At 39.1% G+C, this 20,312-nt stretch overlaps 1 protein-coding gene across 1 annotated transcript in view; it reads right to left on the reverse strand.

Annotated features, from left to right (window-relative positions):
- Positions 1–4,616: 4,616 nt before the first annotated feature.
- mtmr7b (myotubularin related protein 7b) overlaps positions 4,617–20,312 on the reverse strand; it is a 64,907-nt gene continuing 49,211 nt past the window's right edge. The window contains exons 8-14 of the mRNA XM_059334287.1: positions 16,820–16,929; positions 15,444–15,569; positions 14,607–14,656; positions 9,986–10,186; positions 7,477–7,611; positions 6,311–6,437; positions 4,617–5,180 (exon numbers count right to left, since the gene is read on the reverse strand). Of these exons, the coding sequence (XP_059190270.1) occupies positions 4,815–5,180; positions 6,311–6,437; positions 7,477–7,611; positions 9,986–10,186; positions 14,607–14,656; positions 15,444–15,569; positions 16,820–16,929 (1,115 nt within the window). The 3' untranslated portion in view covers positions 4,617–4,814. The remainder of the gene's footprint in view (positions 5,181–6,310; positions 6,438–7,476; positions 7,612–9,985; positions 10,187–14,606; positions 14,657–15,443; positions 15,570–16,819; positions 16,930–20,312) is intronic.

The raw sequence follows: 20,312 nt of genomic DNA on the forward strand, positions 1-20,312 counted from the left end.
ACAATAGTGCTTCCCCGATTCCCGGTGCAATTGCCCCGTGGCCCTAACAAATGCATTTTTTCTTCATTCTAATGAAATACGTGACCTATTTTCTCAATATGTTGAAAGATATTCTTGAATTAAGTAAATGCTAGAGCCATCATCTTGACATAATGATATGCATAGGCATTATATTTCTTGAAACCAGCAAAGTCAGACTAAAAACTAGTGAACTTTTCTTGATACAGCTACAAAGATTTCCATCTGGCTGCTTGTTTTAAGTATGTGAAGAGGTAAAATTATGTCAAAGTTATGATTTCTTAGTAATACTTAGATTTCTTTACTCTATACTTACTGTCATAACATTTGATATTCTAGTTTCCAGCATGTATTTACTCAGTTTAGGTCATAACATCTCAGTAACAAGCTGCAATATCTTATTTAGATAATTAAGGACCAAAACACTTAAAACAAGTGAAACAGTCGAACATAAAAGATGCTGACTAAGAAGAAATATCTTATCAGACAAAAAATAAGCATATATCCCCTTGATCTAACATATTTAATCTTACTTAGATTTCAGTTTTTGCAGTGTATATAAATATTCTCCCAGCGACTATTCATCAATAAAAGCTTCATCAACGTCAATCCCTTCTCATATTGTGATACTGTGATGAACCAATAAAACAGCAATAATCACAAGTGTTCTAGCGTTTTAACAAATAAAAAGTCCTGTAATGATTTGTCGTCAGAGATGGATTTTTGTTTTTTTTCATGTCATATTTAATAATACATCAGATTCAGTATGCAGCTTTTTCCCTTTGACAGTGTATTTACTGACAGAGCATTTACATCAATGAATATAGATCACATGTACATGTACACAGACACACTCATACACACCACGGGCTATAGAGTAATATTCTAGTTGAGAAAGAGAGGGGATCCTGAGACTTCTCATTAGATTAAGTAAGTGTTGTCACATACACAGCAGCATGGTGACAGTTATCATCACACACAGGCTCATCTTCTTTTCCCTTCTTGTTTCTGCATGTTGGATCTACAGCCAGGTCACAATTCTGTTTTGTTTTTCAACTTAGTACAACTTCATAAGCATAACTGCTCCACATCTTTAAAAAGGAACAGTTAAAAAAAGATATACCAACAATGAAAATAGGGTAATATGTTTCTTCTTTTATCTTGATTCGTCTAAATGAATGCCACATGTGAAAATTATTACCAAGACACTGGATCTCATTCACCAACCATTCTTAAGAAGAAATGTCTTCTATAAACCCACATACGCAGTTTTCTGACATTGACCAGATTGAGATGTTTTCTTATTTATTTGTTCTTGGGTAAAAAACAAAATCTATGCTCACTATACTGCCCTACAAATTCTAACTGAAGTAACTACACAAAAAATGTAAAACTGAGAAAAACTGCTTTAAAGTTTTATTTAAGTGTTTTAACTGGCCGGCCAAATGGGCTATAGGTAGGTAAGTGATACACTTATTTCTACATGTATTGATGATGTAATATTTAGGCTCAAAAATCATGATGATTTATTTGACCTTTGGCCCCTGTACAAACAATGTACAAACAGAGTGCAGTAACTATAAAATTGATTTTTTTATCAGTATATTTAAAAGTGTTTAACAACTCTTTTCAAAGATTTGTGTATTTCAGACTTAATATTATAAAGTGATGTTATATTTTGTTCTTAATATAAATTTATCTCACTTTTTTACTTCATCACTATCCAGATAATAATTTCCCTTTCAAATAAACTTATCATTTCTGTTATTTTTATGTTTAAATTAGTATATATATCCAAAGCAGACCGTGGTAAGTGCAATTACTGCTTGGTTTTCAGTTGGATTTTGTGTTTTTTATATAATTATTTCTCTGAAATAAAGCAAAATTGAAATCTAAAACTTTGTCACAAGATAAAACAGACATCAAGGAGTTCATTTTTAGTTATAACTCAATTTTGACCAAAAATGTAGTTACTGCAGTTAGACTTTGTAGGGCAGAATAGTGCACACCTACATTGTGCACACAACACTGCAGTCCATGGGGACTGGCAGGCGTTTAGCTGCTGCTAATAAGGTTCAACTGGCACATTTTTCAACTTTTGGAGGGATGGGATTCATCATTCTATGACCACGGATACGAACAGTTCAGCTGTTTAAGAGCACCTTCATGGATCTGACTTAGACTTTTTTAGGAATACAATCTCTCCCACATTTAAAGCAGTACATAGAGCCACAGTAGGTTTTCACTGTAAGCTTTAAAATACACTAACATAATAATGTGCTCCAATCGATCGACTCTTAGATACCATACGACCAAACCCTGTATGTCATTGTGAAAATATGGAATAAGACATAAATTGTGTTTCCTTACTTTCTGTTGGTATTTAATCCAATTAGGAATGCAAAAGTTAAAGATCACCTGCAAGGACAAACTATAAACTCAAGTTCTCAAAGCACACATCAGTCAAACATAATCTATATAATGACATTTGGAATATTATTTAAATTTCAGAATTTTATAATGTGCATTTTCTCATTGGAAGGAGTCAGTTGAGCCAGGATAGATATTATTACATCACTGTTTAACAGGTCCTTACAGAACGTCGACAGTACAATGAAATATAACAAACAAAAACATAAAATAAATTGCTTGACATAAACACCAACTTTTTTGTTCACATTTGTTGTTGATTCCCCTTTCCAGGCAAAGTCCAATAGTTCAAACTGGTCCAAGAAATCTCCATTCAGAATTTAATCTGTGACATATCTTCCTGTTATTCTTTATCATCCATCCATCATGGAGGACCAAACTTGTAAACCTCTGGAAGATACACATTTGGTCATTTTAAGCTGCTTATCTTTGCATCTCTGGGTTTTAATACTGACTAGATGCAGAGTTTTGGTTTATGGTGGTGATTTTGTAGAAGTCCTGGAAAAGTTTACGAGGGAAGAAATCTTGAGTGCTACTGAAGACAAGGTTTCATCTCAGCTCAGCTCAGGAAATAAAGAGTGATTTCTATGTGTTCACACTACACAATAGAACATTTTACTTTTCAATCAACTCTGCAGCTTCATTCATGTTCTTCCATTCAGCAATAAAGCTTCAAATGGGATGATAGTGCTGATCCATCACACATCTAAAAGCCCTCAAGCTAACAGGAAACATTAATCTGCATTCCCCTATAAGAACAAATGTGTTTCCAGAGAAATAGTGTTTATCTGACTTTATATCAGCTTCTAATTGTATCATTAGTGACTTACAGTACTTTACGTACCCCAGTAATTCTTCCATCATCTTCTTAGATTTGCTTAAAGAAGAAATGTGTTTGATGAAGAGAGGACAAAAGATGATAAATACGGCACAAATTAAGGTTTGTCTAGTTAGTGTTTGTGTTCTTCTATTGGAGAATGTAAAAGTGTCTATTCAAATTATTCTGTTCCCCTCAGCATGTAACATTTACCCATCTCACAGTACCAAAAATGCCTAAATTAAAGTAGAGATTACAGTAACCCAACTGCATCCATCCACACAATATATATATATATATATATATTAGGGCCGGGACTTTAACGAGTTAATTAAGATGAATTAATTACACAAAAATTAACGTGTAAAAAAAATTGACACATTTTAATCACACTTATTTTTGCACCGCGGAACATTTCTCACTGGATGAGTTTCAGGCGGACCGATTATGCTGGAGCACCAACTAGCATTCATGAGTTCAGACAACAACAAACCACAGTGAACATGAAGGAAGAAGCTGATGAGAGCGCTTTGGTTGGCCCCGTGGATGATGGGACATTTTGTTAGTGCAACTGGCACTTTATGTTGAACTCTTTATTGTTTTGGCCAAGGTTATTGAGAGAGTTGGACTGAAATTAATTTGATTTTTTTAAACCAGCTGTTGGTAAATCAACAAAGTCTGTTATGGCCTCTGAAGCAACAGAGAGATGTTTTCTAATAGTCAGGGTTTCCAATGTTCTGAATGTACTTGAAAGTATTGTGTTTTACTTAAAAAATCAAAGTATTATAGTTTACAGAAGGTCTACCTACCTATAGGCTACCTGAATTTCTGAAATGTACTATATTTCTAAATATGCTATTGCTACACTTAATGGCAAAAATTGCACTGGTCTGTTGGACTTGAACAAAAATAAACAATATTTTTGTTGCTTAAGCTTATGTATTCAGTCATTATTCAATGATATACTTAAAATCCATGTGAAAAAAATGACTTCTCACTGTCTCACCGAATATTTATATGCGATTAAAATGCGATTAATTTCGATTAATTAATTACAAAGCCTCTAATGAATTAGATAATTTTTTTTAATTGAGTCCCGGCCCTAATATATATATATATATATATATATATATATATATATATATATATAATATATATCTAATATATATATATATATATATATATATATATATATATATAATATATATCTAATATATATATATATATATATATATATATACGTGTGTGTGTGTGTGTGTGTGTGTGTGTGTTTAAATAGCGTTTCTGGCCTTCTGCATCAATAAATGTAATTGAACAGTTTTTATTAAATGTCTTTCAATGCCTTCATGTCCATTTCACCGTGACTCCCTTTATACTGAGAAGAAATGAGACGAATTACAATTCCAAAACAAGACGTAAAACCTGACTTCTGTCAGTCAGTTGCCATCTTTAAATCAATAACTCAGACAACAATCTGTCTCCCCTCCCTTCCAGCTGTTTGAACGGATAAGTTTGGGGGATCTACTGTAAGAGGAGCAGTGATTTCCAATCAAGCAGTGGTAAAGACAGCCTCATCCAAGTCTGGGTCCTTACCATCGTCTCCACCACTGGACGAGCGGCTGCTGAGGTCAGCCACGCCCGACTCCAGGTCGCTGCAGGTGGAGAGGTCATCAGTGTTGTGACTCTTGAGCCGGCTGTGAGGCCCTAGAGGCAGGGTGAGATTGGGGTCCTTGGTTTGAGTCTTGTGGTCAGCTGGTTCAGAGGAGAGTGTGTGACCATTGTCCTGTGCAGGGCTGGTGATTGGGTCCATGTAAGTGGTGGGCGGGTCTGGCCCGCAGTGTGTCTGCCTAGTCCTAATCCTCGGAACCCTGATCTTCTCCCATGTGATTGGCTTCCCTGTCAGGGCTGATATCCTCTGCAGAGAGAACAGAACAACAAGATATACACCAATTTCTATTTATTCCACATCAATGTTAACAAACTCTAATCTCTCCGTGTATATTGAATGGGTCAGGAGGTATGAAAGCGGTGGCCAAACTAATTAACCATGTCTACATTTCTTTATCAAGTATATCAACTCCTCGTTCTTATTTACTATTCAGAATCTCTGACTTGTCCTTTTTCAGTGTGCACATACTCAAGGTTTCAGGTTTTCATTTTTAACTATAGCTGATTTCCAAAATAGTTTTGATGTCTCAAAATCCTGCTCGCATGTAAGACTCATACTGCATAAAAGGTGTGTCTAAAAACAAGATAAAAACACTAAATCTGCAGGAAATGATCTTGCTGCATGGACAGATAATTTACCTTGACAAGATTTCTTAAATTAGGATTATTAAATCTTGAAAAAAGCATGTTGAACGCTTAAAATAAGAAATGAACTCTTAAAACAAGATAAATGATCTAAGTAATCTAAAGTTTTTTTTTTATCTTGGTAAGAAACAATTAATTGTCAGTGCACTCTGCTCGGGTCAGTGCATCGCTGCTGGCAGCTTTAATTTATCTTATTTTAAGTGTTCAACATGCTTATTTCAAGATTTAATAATCTTAATTTAAGAAATCTCGTCAAGTGAAATTATCTGTCCATGCATTTACTTGAGATTTAGTGTTTTTATCTTGGTTTTTTCTGCAGTGTGGATGTGTAAACAGCGTTCTAGTGTCAGAGTAACAGAACACATTTGAACTTTAACTGAAAGGCATAAAAGTACAAGTTCAACCTATTTCTTTGAGCTCTGAACTCTGATTTCAATGTGGTGGATTTAGGCTATTTGAGGGGCAGAGGCAAAAAAAGAAAAAAGGGCTCCAGCTACGTGCAGTTTTCTAACATATAGGTCAGCACTTTATCATGTTTTATCATTCCATGGGAGCATCCAGGAGGGCACTTTTGAGAGTTTTTTTTTTTATTTTTATTTTAGCATATTCTCAGATTGATTTAGGAAGTATGGATGTTGTATGGAGGTTATGATGCTGTCAGAATGTCTTTGTGTGTTGTATGCCTTGTCTGGAGCCCAGGTGGTGGTGGTGGGCGGTTCCTCCTGGTGGTACCTCCTGGTGATTGGTCAGCTCCTCCTCCAGCTGCTGGGACTCCTCTCTTACAGTAGACAGGAAGTCGGCAGGAGACTGGCGAGGAGGAGTTGATTTCTCCACGTGGCTATAGAGACCCTTCCACATTCTGGAGACAATGTTCAAGACAAGGTTCTTAAGCTTGTTTTGCAGTCGAGTGTCATTTTTTATACTTTCTAAATTGCTGATTGATATTTACACGCGCACACCACCCTGGGGAAGAAATAACACTTTAACCCCGCTGCTGAAAAAAATCCTACAGGGAACACTGTGTAGCCACCTGAACCTTAAAGGTCATTTGGTAAATGCGCTTTTATCCAAAGCGCTTTACATTACACTCATTCACCCATTCATTCATACTACACTGGTGCCACCTGCCACCATTGGATTCATTCACACACCGATGAATGCAGCATCGGGACCAATTTTGGGTTCTGTATCTTGCTCAAGGATACTTCGACATGTAGGCTGCCATGGTTGGGGATCAAACCACCAACCCTCTGATCAGAAGATGACCACTCTACCAACTGAGCCACAGCCGCCCTGCCATCAATCATGCCACCAAAGTTTTGTGCAGAACTTGTTGATCCAAGCTGAATATAAATAGGCTGATATAAAGGCAGGATGGGCTGGGATGACAAGAAACTCAGTCTTAGAGAGGTTGAGCTGAAGATGGTGTTCTGTCATCCCTGTAGAGATAGCAGCAAGGAAACAGAGATACGAGCTGAGACTGTGAGGTTGTTCGGTGGGAAAGACATGAACAACTGGGTATCTTCGATGTAACAGTGATATGAGAAACCATGATTCCATATGATTGTGCCAGGTGAAGTGGTGTATATTGAAAAGAGAAGAGGGGTATTGAGGTAGCCCTGTGGAAAAGCTGTTTGGACACTTCCCCCTTCCAAGATACTTTAAAGGATCTCTCTACGAGGCAGCACATGAACCAGCGGAGGAGATTACAGCCAAGGACAGAGAATTAGGAAATAAAGGAAGTGGTTGTTTTTCTTAGCTGTTCTGGAATATTGTTTGATTGCTGTTAAAACATATAGTCAAATGACAAATGTTTTTACTCAAATTTTAATTGTCAAATAAATTATAGCCATGTGTAACACTACATAATTATCATACACTTCTGAAAGATGACTTACTTGAAGCAGTAGGGGGTGGTGTTGGGTCTCAGCACACCCTGACTCTGGCTCAGCTCAGCCTTGTACAGAGGGTTGGTGTACTCAGCTCTGTCCTTCCACAGCTGAGGCCATACACAATGACTCAGCTCATGAAGCCTGTAGTAAAAAAAACACACACACAACAACCAAGTCAACGACTTTATGATGATGTATTGAGCATTATTTAAGTCACAATTGAAATTAAAATGCAGTTGTCTAACCATTTGAAAAAAAAAGATGTCATCAGTCCTCTCATCAAGGCGGGTCTAAAGTGAGGGCGTCACTCCCTCGTTCAACTATTGACTTAAGTCAGCTTTAGGCGCCAACAGTAAGTAGCAGTGTTGCTGCCACTGCGATGTTTTTTTTTTGCCCACAGGTCTTCCACCTAGCCACGTCCTACAATGCTGTGATTAGCAATGTGATGGCCACAGCCGTGGCCACACAACCATAAATGTCGGTAACCCTCTGTACTCATACATTTGTTTATAGTTAAGTTTTGTTGTATTTTGGTTCATACACATTATACATTAGGTTAAGTAGTTAATTGGTTTAACATTTACTATCCAAATAAATCACACAGATTTTCTGTTTCATACAACACACTTTATTATTTTGACAGTACATTAGTTTTCTATTTGTTGCTGCTGCTGCTGGGAATGCCAAGCAAAAGGATCCGCCCCCACAAGCTCAGTCCTTTTATGTAAGAGAGTGCTGATTGGGCCAACTCAAAAGGCCAGCACACAATGGGGAGGGGGATTTAGGACTTCACTGTTCACTTTCATTAGACAATTATTAATTTCAATTATTAATTTTGTTTGGTTAGTATATATTGTTTATTTTAATGAGTTAATGTTCCTGATTTGCTTTGTTGGTAAATTAGCTGTAGTCTTTTGTGTTCCATGTTTGTCAGCCCCCTCTTGTGTTTGGTATGGGCTGATCACCCACTATATAAGTTCCCTCTTGTGTTTAGTCATAAGGTCTGTTTGTCTTCTGTTTGTTCAGTTGACCGTTATACCGTTTTGTTAGTTTGACCTCTTTTATGGGCCCAATTCTTTATTACTTTTGTTTGAAAATTTTGTGGCTTTATACTTTGAGTAAATAAAGACCCCTTTTTTTGAACATACTACCTGTTGTCCTCATTGCTGACTGACTCGGTCCCTCACAAGCAAGTACTCTTTAACTGAATTATTGTAGGTCGTCCTCAGACGAGCCTTCCATCGTCGCTTCCAGTCATCCCGATTCTCCATACATCTGGCCTGTTCATTAGTACTTTGTGCTCCTGCATCGTCCTTGAGTACGTCCACATATGTCAGTGTGGGACGTCCCACAGACCGGCACACATGTGTTGGTTCCCACAGCACCAGTTTGCTGGCTGACAGTTCTTGATGCCTTTGGCAGTGTCCTGCTAGTCTCATTCTCCTGGCTGCTATTTTCTGGCTCAACCTTGGTACTCTTGCTGATGTTTAGTACTGCACGCAGCATTCTGGTGTATCACCCGTCTAGAGACTTCTGCAGGGTTGGCTTCAGGGTCCAGCATTCACTGCCATATAGGAGAACAGACTCCACCGTTGCGTAGAAGAAGCTAAGTTTGATTTGACGGGGGAGGTTGGAGTTCCATACACTGGTCATGCCATTCGGGGCCCTCCATGCAAGTGCCTTCCTCACTTTCAGGTCTTGCTCGGTTGAGCTGACTCATGAGCCCAGGTACTTGAAGTCCTTGACTTCCTTCAGCACTGAATGCTTCTTTGTTACTGGATGCTCTGAGTGACAAACCTTGCTCTGCAAAATAGCTTGCTGTTAAATAAGTTTATACCATGCTCAGGGTTGATTCCTGATTCTGATTGGCTGAAGGGTGTCACTTGGGTCCATTAACTTTTGATATACAGGCACCTATGTAACTCCTGAAATAGTTCCATTTCAGTCTATTCACTGTTCCAAATGAATGCACTGCAGCCGGTATCTAATAGGGTTTTTTGGCCAGGAGCCGGAGCCCGGCCAGTGCTCGTCTGGTTCACAGTTAGTTCAACTTGCGGACAAGCTCCAAACCTGTTTGCTTTTCCACAGGCTCTAGAGCCACGTCATTGGGTCACTGCTAACGTCTGTATATGTCTCCGCCCTCTCGGCAAGTATATTAACAACGGCAGACTACATGTCTCTACAACACATCTGTGCTGCTCATCTTCATCACTACACTGCAAAAAATGTTTGTCTAAAAACAAGATAAAAACACCAAATCTGAAGGAAATTATCCTGCTGCATGGACAGATAATTTCAGATTTCTCAAATTAAGATTATTAGATCCAGAAATAAGCATGTTGTACGCTTAAAATAAGAAATGAACTCCTAAAACAAGATAAATTAAAGCTGCGAGCAGCGATGAACTGGCCCGAGCACAGTGCACTGCAAATTATTTGTTTCTTATTTCAAATGTTGTTTCCAACTTATTTCCAAATTTACATTATCATTTCAATAAAGTTCCCAACAGTCCTACCTCATATCCTTGCGTTCCTTCTGGCAGTTTCCAAGGAAGGTCCCATACTGACAGGAGTAGATGTGTGTGTGTATGGTGATGAGGAAACGCTCGCTGAACTCAAAGGCACATGGGAATTGCTCTGACAGCTGCCACACACACTCCAAAAACTGATCGATGACAGGAGACACCTCTTTAGGATCTCCATCCAGGTGGGCGTACCTGCAGGGACACAGCTCCATCTTAACTGTCCATCTTACACCTTTTCATCATTTTCAATCATTTATTAAATATTTATCAGGCATACAAAAAGCAATGATATTGCCACTGAGTACAGGAAGGAGAGAAACAAAAGAGACCAAAGAGAATGGAAAAACACATATACATTTGTTTTAAAAATGGTGGCTCTGAATATAAAATATATGTAGAGAAACATATAGAATCTACTTATGTCTGTGCCAAATGATTTGTTGATATAATAATAACTTGTTGCCAGTGGTGAGGACATCACAAATGCTAGGATTTACTTGCTAAATTTCATATATTTATGAAAGAATAGTAGTAGAAGTGCTGGTGACTTTAAATAGGTATTAGTAATGTTAGTTTTGGGCTTTTGTAAAATAAACTTTTATCCGACTGATACAATATTACAAGTAATTAAACCTTTAATGTAGTTTTTTTTGTAATAAACAGTTTATGGTTAAGTAATATAACTAACAGAGACAGATATAGAGTCAGGGGATAACCCTGTCAAATGTGTCATCCCAGGCGGCAATCTCCGTGTCTGAGCTTGGAGGCCAACCAAGTGCATTAAGCCTGCAATCTACCGAAAATTCCAGCAGGGGGTGCTAAGTTTGGCTGCAAAAAAAATCTGCCCATTCATTTCAGTGCAAAATTTGAAAACTTCTGACTTGAGTTATTTCCTCAGAAATCTTTTTCAGGACAACATTATGGTCTCAATCGCTAGTAAAAAATCATCTTCAAGACAATTTGATGTCAATAGTTCTAATAATGGCCCCATTTAGAAGACAAATAGAAGATAAAGAATGGTATGATTTGGGGCGTGGCTACAGGTCACTGACAAGGCGAGCCGTCACCAGGAGAGAAGCAGAGCAATGCATATCCACGGCAACGTGTCAATAAAGTTATCTATAACGTTATATAGATAGAAAAGAGGACGTTTACCGATTTGGTCTCATAACTTTGACCCTTTCACTGTATTTTCACTTAATGACAGTTTATTTGAACGTTTTGTTCAGTAAAAATGTCTTGTTCAGCGTTTGGTTGGACTAACAGAAAACTGAGCAGCGACTCCTTGGAGTGTCTGAGGTAAGAAAGATACATTTTGTTTTTGTTTTTTTGCTAGCCAAAACTAACATCCCAGTTAATGCTCCAATTAATGCTAACATGAATTAGCAGCAGCTTCTCTCAATCGGGTTGCCGGTGTAGAGAGGCTGTAGTCAGTGTCGTCAGATCCCTCGTGCTCCGCCACAGTCCAATTATGGTCTGCTCCGCGTTTCGGAAACAAGATGGCGACGCAAGATGGCGACAAGTATAACGCTGATCTCGAGGCTTCCAACGGGCAGTCCACAAACCAATGGGTGACGTCACGGTGACTACGTCCATTATTTATATACAGTCTATGGTGTCATCGTGATATGTCTTTGTTATAGATGAGTCTGATGAAATACTGTTATACTTATATAAATTATGTTAATATCATATTAATTATGTACTTATATGATTAATACTTAACTTAAAAGCCTTAAAGGCCTGGCTTTTGTTTGTGTTGCTCTCAGTGTCTAATCAACTAGAAATGCTGTCTTCATTCAATAATTAATTCCAGTCAAGAGATTATATATCATTATATATTATTATAAGAACTCTACAGCTCTCTTAATACATCTATGTTTGGGTTCTATTAGTTGTCCAACTGTAAATGCAACTCATTCCTTTCAGCAAATTCTCATCGATCAGTAAAAATGCAGATGCTGCATATTTTGGTTCAAAATAGACATTGAGAGCAGTAAAGTGTTGACTATAACATGGAGTGTACTGATGGGATTAGTAGTGTGGAAATGGAGACTGAGTTGAGTTCATCGTGTGAAGAGAGTTGTTGAAGGCCACAGGTAATCTCAACCTTAAGAGGTCATATATTTTGTGCACTTTTTTAAATGTTTAATGATTACTTTGTGTGTTTCTTCCTTCTTTGGGTACAGTAATTTTTCGAATGCGATTAATATACTTTATATTCTACTTTCTCTGGCTCTCAACGAAGGCGGTCGCACTTCTCTCTCCTCTCCTCCCCTTATCTTCCCTGCTTCGCTCCTCTCCTCTCGTCTTTTCTACTGTCTAATACTTTGAGGGACTCTCTCTGCACTGCTCTCCAAAACTAAAAATCATGGATTTTATCAACTGGTCTCTCAGCGCAATTGACACCATCTTCTCGACGAGAAGCCCGGGTTCGAGGGAACCCACCTGTCCTGCCGGCCTTGCAAAGGCAATTGGATCATTCCGTAGACCAGGACGAACAAGAAGGGTCAATTGAATGCGGCCACTTACCTAAGCCCAACAATTCCAATCTTATCTGCTTTTGGCCCCCTCAACACTTCTGGTCTCAAGGCCGTTCTGGAACAACAAACTCTCCTGGAAGTACACTGCAGCGAGACGGTCTCACCACTTTTTTCTCCTCCCCTCTCCTCATGTTATGCTGTATTTCTTTTCTTTCCTCCTGTCTCCCTGTCCCGTCACCCCTTTGTAATACTGTATGTATGTTATGTATATGTTTGGACAGGTTGATGGCTAATTTCGTTGTCCTAGTACTTGTTACTCTGTGCAATGACAATAAAGGCTTCTGATATAAATCACATAAATTAATTATCTGTAACCCCTTGTTCTTATCCTTTACAGGGCCTGAAGCTGGAATTGATCGAAGGTGACAATGGGTGTGAAGCAGGGAACATCAACATGCGCCAGACATGATAAAGCATGACAGACAACAATTAACAATTATGTCAATTTTTATCACCAGTTTAGAGAAACTCTGCTGATTTTCAACCCGCTCTGTGGCACAGCTGCACGGGTCGTAGGGATTTTTCAGATCACGTTTTCCCGTCTAAGTACAAATATCTTGATGTTTATTATGTAAATTGCTCTTATATATTAATCAATTGTTGTCTTGGTGTCTTGTTGGGTTTGGCCACAAACATTGTGACTCTGGGTGCAGAGGATACTGTGACAGATCTACAGCTGCTGTGGCCATTCAGTTGACACTCCTTTAAAGTTTTTACAGCAAACAACTGCCAAACATCTTGAGCAATAGGAGAAGGGGAACCACCTGGCTTTGAGTTATAGCTTTTATTCACCAACAAATAGCCTAAACTGTACACACAATGTACCGCTATGTTCACAGCTATAACATAATGGCTAACTTCATACTCACCATCACACATATCTTGCTATTAGCCGACCCAGCATGTTGTGTTCTCGTAAAACATAACATCGCTGGATGAGAGACTGTGGACAGAGCTGTTTGAAATAGCAATTTTATCCATGATCATGCTTGCTGGCTAATAAGCGCAGTCAGATGAGCCAATCGCTGATACAGAGAACAGCGGAGATGCTGCAGCTTGATTATATATTTCACCAGAAGATTAAAAAAGTACCAATAAAAAAACTGGTCAAGTCAGCGTTTATTAATATTGGGTTTCATCCCTAGCTTCTGACAACATCATGTTTGCTTCGGCCCTTGCTCTCTCACACACTAGCTGCACTGGCTGTGTGCTTTAAATGCCATAAAAACACTCTGATTCTATGATCGATTAATCAATTGTTATTCAACAGACTGGAAACACAAATATTTTTTCCTTACTCTTCCAGACCTGGAAATAAGCAAAATCAAATTCCACACTTTTTTCATACTGCATAAAAAATAGGTTTGCACAATCTGGGAATTTTCAAAGTTGGAAACTTTCCATGGGGATTTACAGGCGTAAACAGGAATAAACAGGGAATTTACAAAATCGAGGTTGGCCCTCCACAGGGGACTTAAATATAGTTGGGGAAAATATATTTTTGCATTATCTTTAGATTATTCAAGTACACTTGAATATCTGCTATTCCTCAATTACATGCACACTGCTTACAGCAGGGCTACTGAGGCCACGCCCCCACATGAATGGGACTATTTTGGAGGGAGGGGAGCCCTTTTCATTTCTCTCATTTAACATTTTGAATTTTTGGTCATTGACTTTTTGGAGATTTTTGAATGTGAGGGATAGGGGAGTAACATTTAGCTCAACATTCATGATTGTTCAATAAAAAAATAATTGATTGAATAAAATAAATAAAACTTGATTAAGTTCTACATACAATTAAATGTTTTTTTTTATTTTTTTTTTATTTTGAATATTTGCTAAATTCCCCAGCTTAACTTCCCATGAAAAGTTTCTGGAAATTTACTGGAAATCTTTCACCCCTTTGCAACTCTACATAGGAACCCTGTGATGTTTAGTTTTTCCATTGCCTGACACTTTATTTGGGTATAGCAAGTGTGGTTTTAACAGGATTGACCTATTAGCAGTTGGCCCTGTCTTAGAAAATAAAATCCACGTAAAAATTGCAATAATGTTGCTCTGCTGACCTGTGGGAGAACTTGTGTCCGAAGGAAGCCCAGTCTCTGTCTATCAGCACCTAGAGGAAAGGGTGTTAGAATAATCTGTTATTCTGTCTCTTATTCTGTCTCTGTGGATGGGGGTCACTATATGCGTAATTCACTAATTGTGTATGTAACCTCTCTCAATGCATTTATAGATTAATCATGCAAGATGCTTTGCTACAATGATCATGTGCTAATATTGTTTTCAAACTATGATTCCTCTAAATACATTTAAACTATATAATACATTTACTCCATGTGCTTTAACTTCCTCTGTCCTACTTAGAGCAAGATTCTATTAACAAAAATATATATTTTATGTTTTATATTTTATTGTTTGTTGAAATATCTGTGTCTCCAATAATATCCTATCAAAGCAGGAGTTTGGATTTTGAAAGTTTTGTTAACAGGTCAGGTCACAGACATGATGTGCTGAGCAGAAAGATAACTGTCTTCTCTGCTTGGTGACATGACGTGTCCACGTATTGAATAAACTGACAAATCAACTCTGTAAACGGCACATTTCTTGACTTATTGTAATAAAATGAAGTTAAACTGAGAACTCAGACGTCTCCTGCTCATCATTCCCCATCAAACGATCGGAGCAGAGAAATAGGTGAGGATTTTGTGTTGGAGTCAGATAATTTAATTTTAAAGGTTTCCTCAATGCATTTCTCAACAAGAGAGTAAGAAGTAGAAATATAAAGGAGGCCAGAACAAATAGAGAGTAGAGATAAAGAGGTGGAAGTCAGAGATAAGAAACAGGAATGGTCTTAGAATAAGAATTATAGATTGTTAGTATTGTGTGTGCGTGTGTGTTACCATGAGTCCTTTGATGGTTCTGTAGTATGGGTCCAACAGTATACTGGCTACAGAACATGCCTGTGCTGTCCTGTCCCAGCCATCTGAACAGTGAACCAACACACTGATACCTTCATCAGCCACTGCCTGAAGAGAGAAAGAGTGAGGCAGAGCAGTTTAACAACAGCAGTATCCGAAACCAACATGGTCTCACAGGAATCCGTGAAATAGCCACAGATTTGCTTAACTCAGTGAATGTACATAATCACTTTGTGGTGAAGATCTCGCCAGAAAAAGACGATCCGCTGTGTTTTATTTTGAAATCTCCCTGATCCTCTGTGTATTTAACGGATCAAAGTCTCTGGGTTCAATATTCATTGAGTAAATATTTAGAAAATAAAACATATATTTCTCGCTAGAAATGTAATCAAAATCCATTTTTATGCAGAAACTAGGACTGCAAGCAGTACTGAACGGGCCCTCGTAGTACACGCGTGTCGGGGCATGCTGCCGTCAGGGTGTGTGCGTTACAGGGGCCAGTCTATACCACCCCTATGAATTTCATTGCCTTAAGTCTTATGGTCTGGGCACAGTGGCACTTATTAAATTAAACTGCCGCCAGAGCGCCACCTAGGGGCCGATCAATAACATCTTCAAGGGTTATCCTCAGGAGGGCATTGACAATAAGTATACCAAGTTTGGTGTTAATCTGACCAACCGATTTGGAGATATAAAATACTTAAATTTAAAGAGCGCAATATAAGTGGATATAAGTTTTTTGAATGTGCGATAAAGTATGTGGGAGTTATTAGCCAAGACTTACTTTCCTTTATTATAGCGCCACCTAGTGGTGGAAATTCAGGACGACAATAGATTATAACATTTTTCGCCAGGTGTGACTTATATTTAAAGTTGAGTTTTGGGGTATGTTCAGGCAGTGAAAAATGCGATCATTTGGGTAAGAGAAAAAAAAAGAAAGAAGGACCTCGCAGGTCATTGCCTGCTCGGGCCCTAATAAATAATCATTCGAAATATATTAGGGACCTCGCAGGTCGTTGCCTGCTCGGGCCCTAACTAGGCCTGCAAGCAGGACTGAACGGAACCGAGCAGAGTGGAGCATATTCCCATAATTCTGCTTTCTCCCCATTTCTCAGTTTCCTGGAAATCAATTTTAAAATACATGTTGCCTCAAGACAATTACATTTAAGTTTTAACTATTTCCGTAATGCGAACATCAGGCATATAGTCAACAAGGTTGTTTATCACAAAGATTTTTTTTACACAGATAATATCTGTCTCACTAAAATTTTAGTATTTCAAATGTTTGTTGTTGCTGTGTTAGTGTGTCCATCTGAGCATCTGCCTGCGTGTGGGTCTGTGTCTGCCTGTATACACACCCTGGCTATTAACAGCCCAGCGTCTAGTATGGCTTTGATATGTTTGAGCCAACCAGAGTTCTCCAGACCATACAGGAAGTCAGTCATGGACGGAGACCTCATCCCGCCCACTGCATGGAAGAGAGAAAGAGACACAGACATAGGAAATAAGGAAGAGGAGGAGGCTTGTGTATTTACAGATAGCAGCTCTGTGTGATGACTGAAATATTTCCTCCTCTTCTATTTCATTTTCTTTAGTAAGTAAGTAAGTAAAGTTTATTTATATAGCACTTTTCACAGATAAAATCACAAAGTGCTTTACAGAAGATAAAAAGAAAGAAATAAGATAGGGGAACATAAGACAATTAAAACAGTTTAAACACAATTCAAACACAATGAAACATTTAAAAAAATGTATATGTATATTTACACACACACACACACACACACACACACACATTCTTGTACTTCTATCTTTGTGAGGACCCTCATTGGAACAGAATTCCCTTGCAAGGTTATAATAGTTTTGGATTTTTCATTAGTTTTAGTTTTAATTTCGTTGTGATTTTTTTTTCATATTCAGTTAGTTTTAATGAGTTTTTAGAGTGAGTTTGCTAGTTTTAGTTTTGTATTTATTTTTTTGAAATGCTTTAGTTTTAGTTTAGTTTTTATTAGTTTTAGTTTTTTGTAATGGGGTATCTGTTGAGTAGGAGATTAAAAGAGGTCACAGTAAATGTTGCCTTTATTTCCTTTGTCTGATCCATCTTCAGTATGAAAAAAGTTGACAAAGACGAAAACGAAGGACATTTTCACTATATATATCACTATAACGGTGCGAGGACCCTATTGAAATTGGTCCGTTTATTATTCTTTTTCTTCCGGAATTGGAATCGCCTTTATCATATTCAAAAACTCGTCATTTTTGGAATATACGTCAATCTCCCGTGAAATTTTCGTATTCTGGTATTCGCGGGAATGGGCGTGGCAAAATGACTCAACAGCGCCCCCTTGAAAGTCAAGAAAATTCAGCCCCTCGCACAGGAATGTCTTAGAGACACGAAATTTGGTACATACATGTATCATGGCAAGACGCACCAAAAAGTCTCAAGAACCCATACCGTAAAACGAACAGGAAATCGGCCATCTTGGATCGAAAATGGCGTTTCCTGCTTTTTTTGCCCATTTCCATGCCGCATACTTTAACGAACTCGTCCTACAGATTTCACCCGATTGACTTCACATTTGGTCAGTACCATCACAAGGCCTTTGGGATCAAAAGCTGTATAAAGCTTTACCGACGGTCACACTATGTGGGCGTGGCATGGCGGCAAAATATGGCGTCTCGCCATAAAACATGAGATCGTTATAACTTCCACATACTTTGTGCGATCTGGTCCAAACTTCTCATGCTTCATCAGAGTCCAGCCCTTAACACTTCTAAATAACAATATTGCATGAAGCCCCGCCCCTTTTGCTTAATCCACGCCCCCTTTCATAAATTGACCACCTTACATACTTTACCGAACTCCTCCTACAGATTTCACCCGATTGACTTCAAACTTGGTCAGTACCATCACTAGGGCTTTGGGATCAAAAGTTGTATAAATCTTTACCGACTGTCACACTATGTGGGCGTGGCATGGCGGCAAAATATAGCGTCTCGCCATGAAACACGAGACTGTATAACTTGACCATACATTGTCCAATCTGTCCCAAATTTCACACACGTGATTAGGGTCCAGCCCGGAACACACCTACGTATCAATATTGACACACAGTCATAGCGCCCCCTGCTGGCAACAGCAAGTAATTTGTTTTATACTTAGCCCTTGCAGTAGGTTTCACGTAGAGACACGAAATTTGGTGTCATGAATCATGTGGAGACGCACCAAAAAGCCTCTTGGACCCATACCTCAAACCCAACAGGAAGTCCGCCATCTTGGTTTGAATATCGCACTTGTCATCGTTTTTGGCTATTTGGGATGAAAAGTTGTATAAGTCTTTACCGACGGTCACACTATGTTGGCGTGGCATGGCGGCAAAATAGGGCGTCTTGCCATGAAACACGAGACTGTATAACTTGACCATACATTGTCCAATCTGTCCCAAATTTCACACACGTGATTAGGGTCCAGCCCGGGACACACCCACATGTATATAGTGACACACAGTCATAGCTCCGCCTGCTGGCTACAGCAAGTATTATGTTTTACACCTACCCAGAGCACAGTGGTAGGAGACACGCCATTTGGGACGCATAGGGACTGAGTCCACATCGCCGCGCCTGACGTGGCCTCTCTTGACGTGGCCTCCCTTGACGTGCCCTCCCCCGACGGCTCCACTCTGCTCGATACCGTTCAGTCCTGCTTGCAGGCCTAGTTAGGGACCGAGCACTAACGGTGCGAGGACCCTATTGAAATTGGTCCGTTTATTATTAGGGACCGAGCACTAACGGTGCGAGGACCCTATTGAAATTGGTCCGTTTATTATTATTATTATTCAGTAAATTGCTAATTTGGGGCCTTTATCATATTCCAAAACTCACCATTTTTGGAATACACGTCTATCTCCTGTGAAATTTACATATTCTAGTATCTGCGAGAATGGGCGTGGCAAATTGACTCACTAGCGCCCCCTAAATTTCATATCCTCACACTGGTTTGTCGTAGACACACGAAATTTGGTACATACGTGTATCATGGCAAGACGCACCAAAAAGTCAGTTGAAGCCATATCCTAAAACGTACAGGAAGTCGGCCATCTTGGATCGAATATGGAATTTTCCCCATTTCCACGCCGCATACTTTAACGAACTCCTCCTACAGATTTAACCCCATTGACTTCAAAAGACCTTTGGGATCCAAAGTTGTATAAATCTTTACCGACGGTCACACTATGTGGGCGTGGCATGGCGGCAAAATATGGCGTCTCGCTATAAAACACGTGATCGTTATAACTTCTCCATTCTTTGTCCCATCTGGTCCAAACTTCTCATGCTTCATCAGAGTCGAGCCCTTAACACTTCTAAATAACAATATTTCATAAAGCCCCGCCCCTTATGCTTTATCCACGCCCCCTTTCATAAAATGACCACGTTGCATACTTTACATAACTCCTCCGACAGATTTCACCCCATGGACTTCAAACTTGGTAAGTACCATCACAAGGCCTTTGGGATCAAAAGTTGTATAAATCTTTACCGCCTGTCACACTATGTGGGCGTGGCATGGCGCCAAAATATGGCGTCTCGCCATGAAACACGAGACTGTATAACTTGACCATACATTGTCCAATCTGTCCCAAATTTCTCACACATGATGAGGGGCCAGCCCTGGACACACCCACATGTCAATATTGACACACAGTCATAGCGCCCCCTGCTGGCTACAGCAAGTATTATGTTTTACACCTACCCCGAGCACAGTGGTAGGAGACACGCCATTTGGGACACATAGGGACTGAGCCCACATTGCCGCGCCCGATATGGCCTCCCCCGACGTGCCCTACCCCGACG

Source organism: Centropristis striata, chromosome 1, assembly GCF_030273125.1.
Source record: "Centropristis striata isolate RG_2023a ecotype Rhode Island chromosome 1, C.striata_1.0, whole genome shotgun sequence".
Classification (NCBI taxonomy): Eukaryota; Metazoa; Chordata; class Actinopteri; order Perciformes; family Serranidae; genus Centropristis; species Centropristis striata.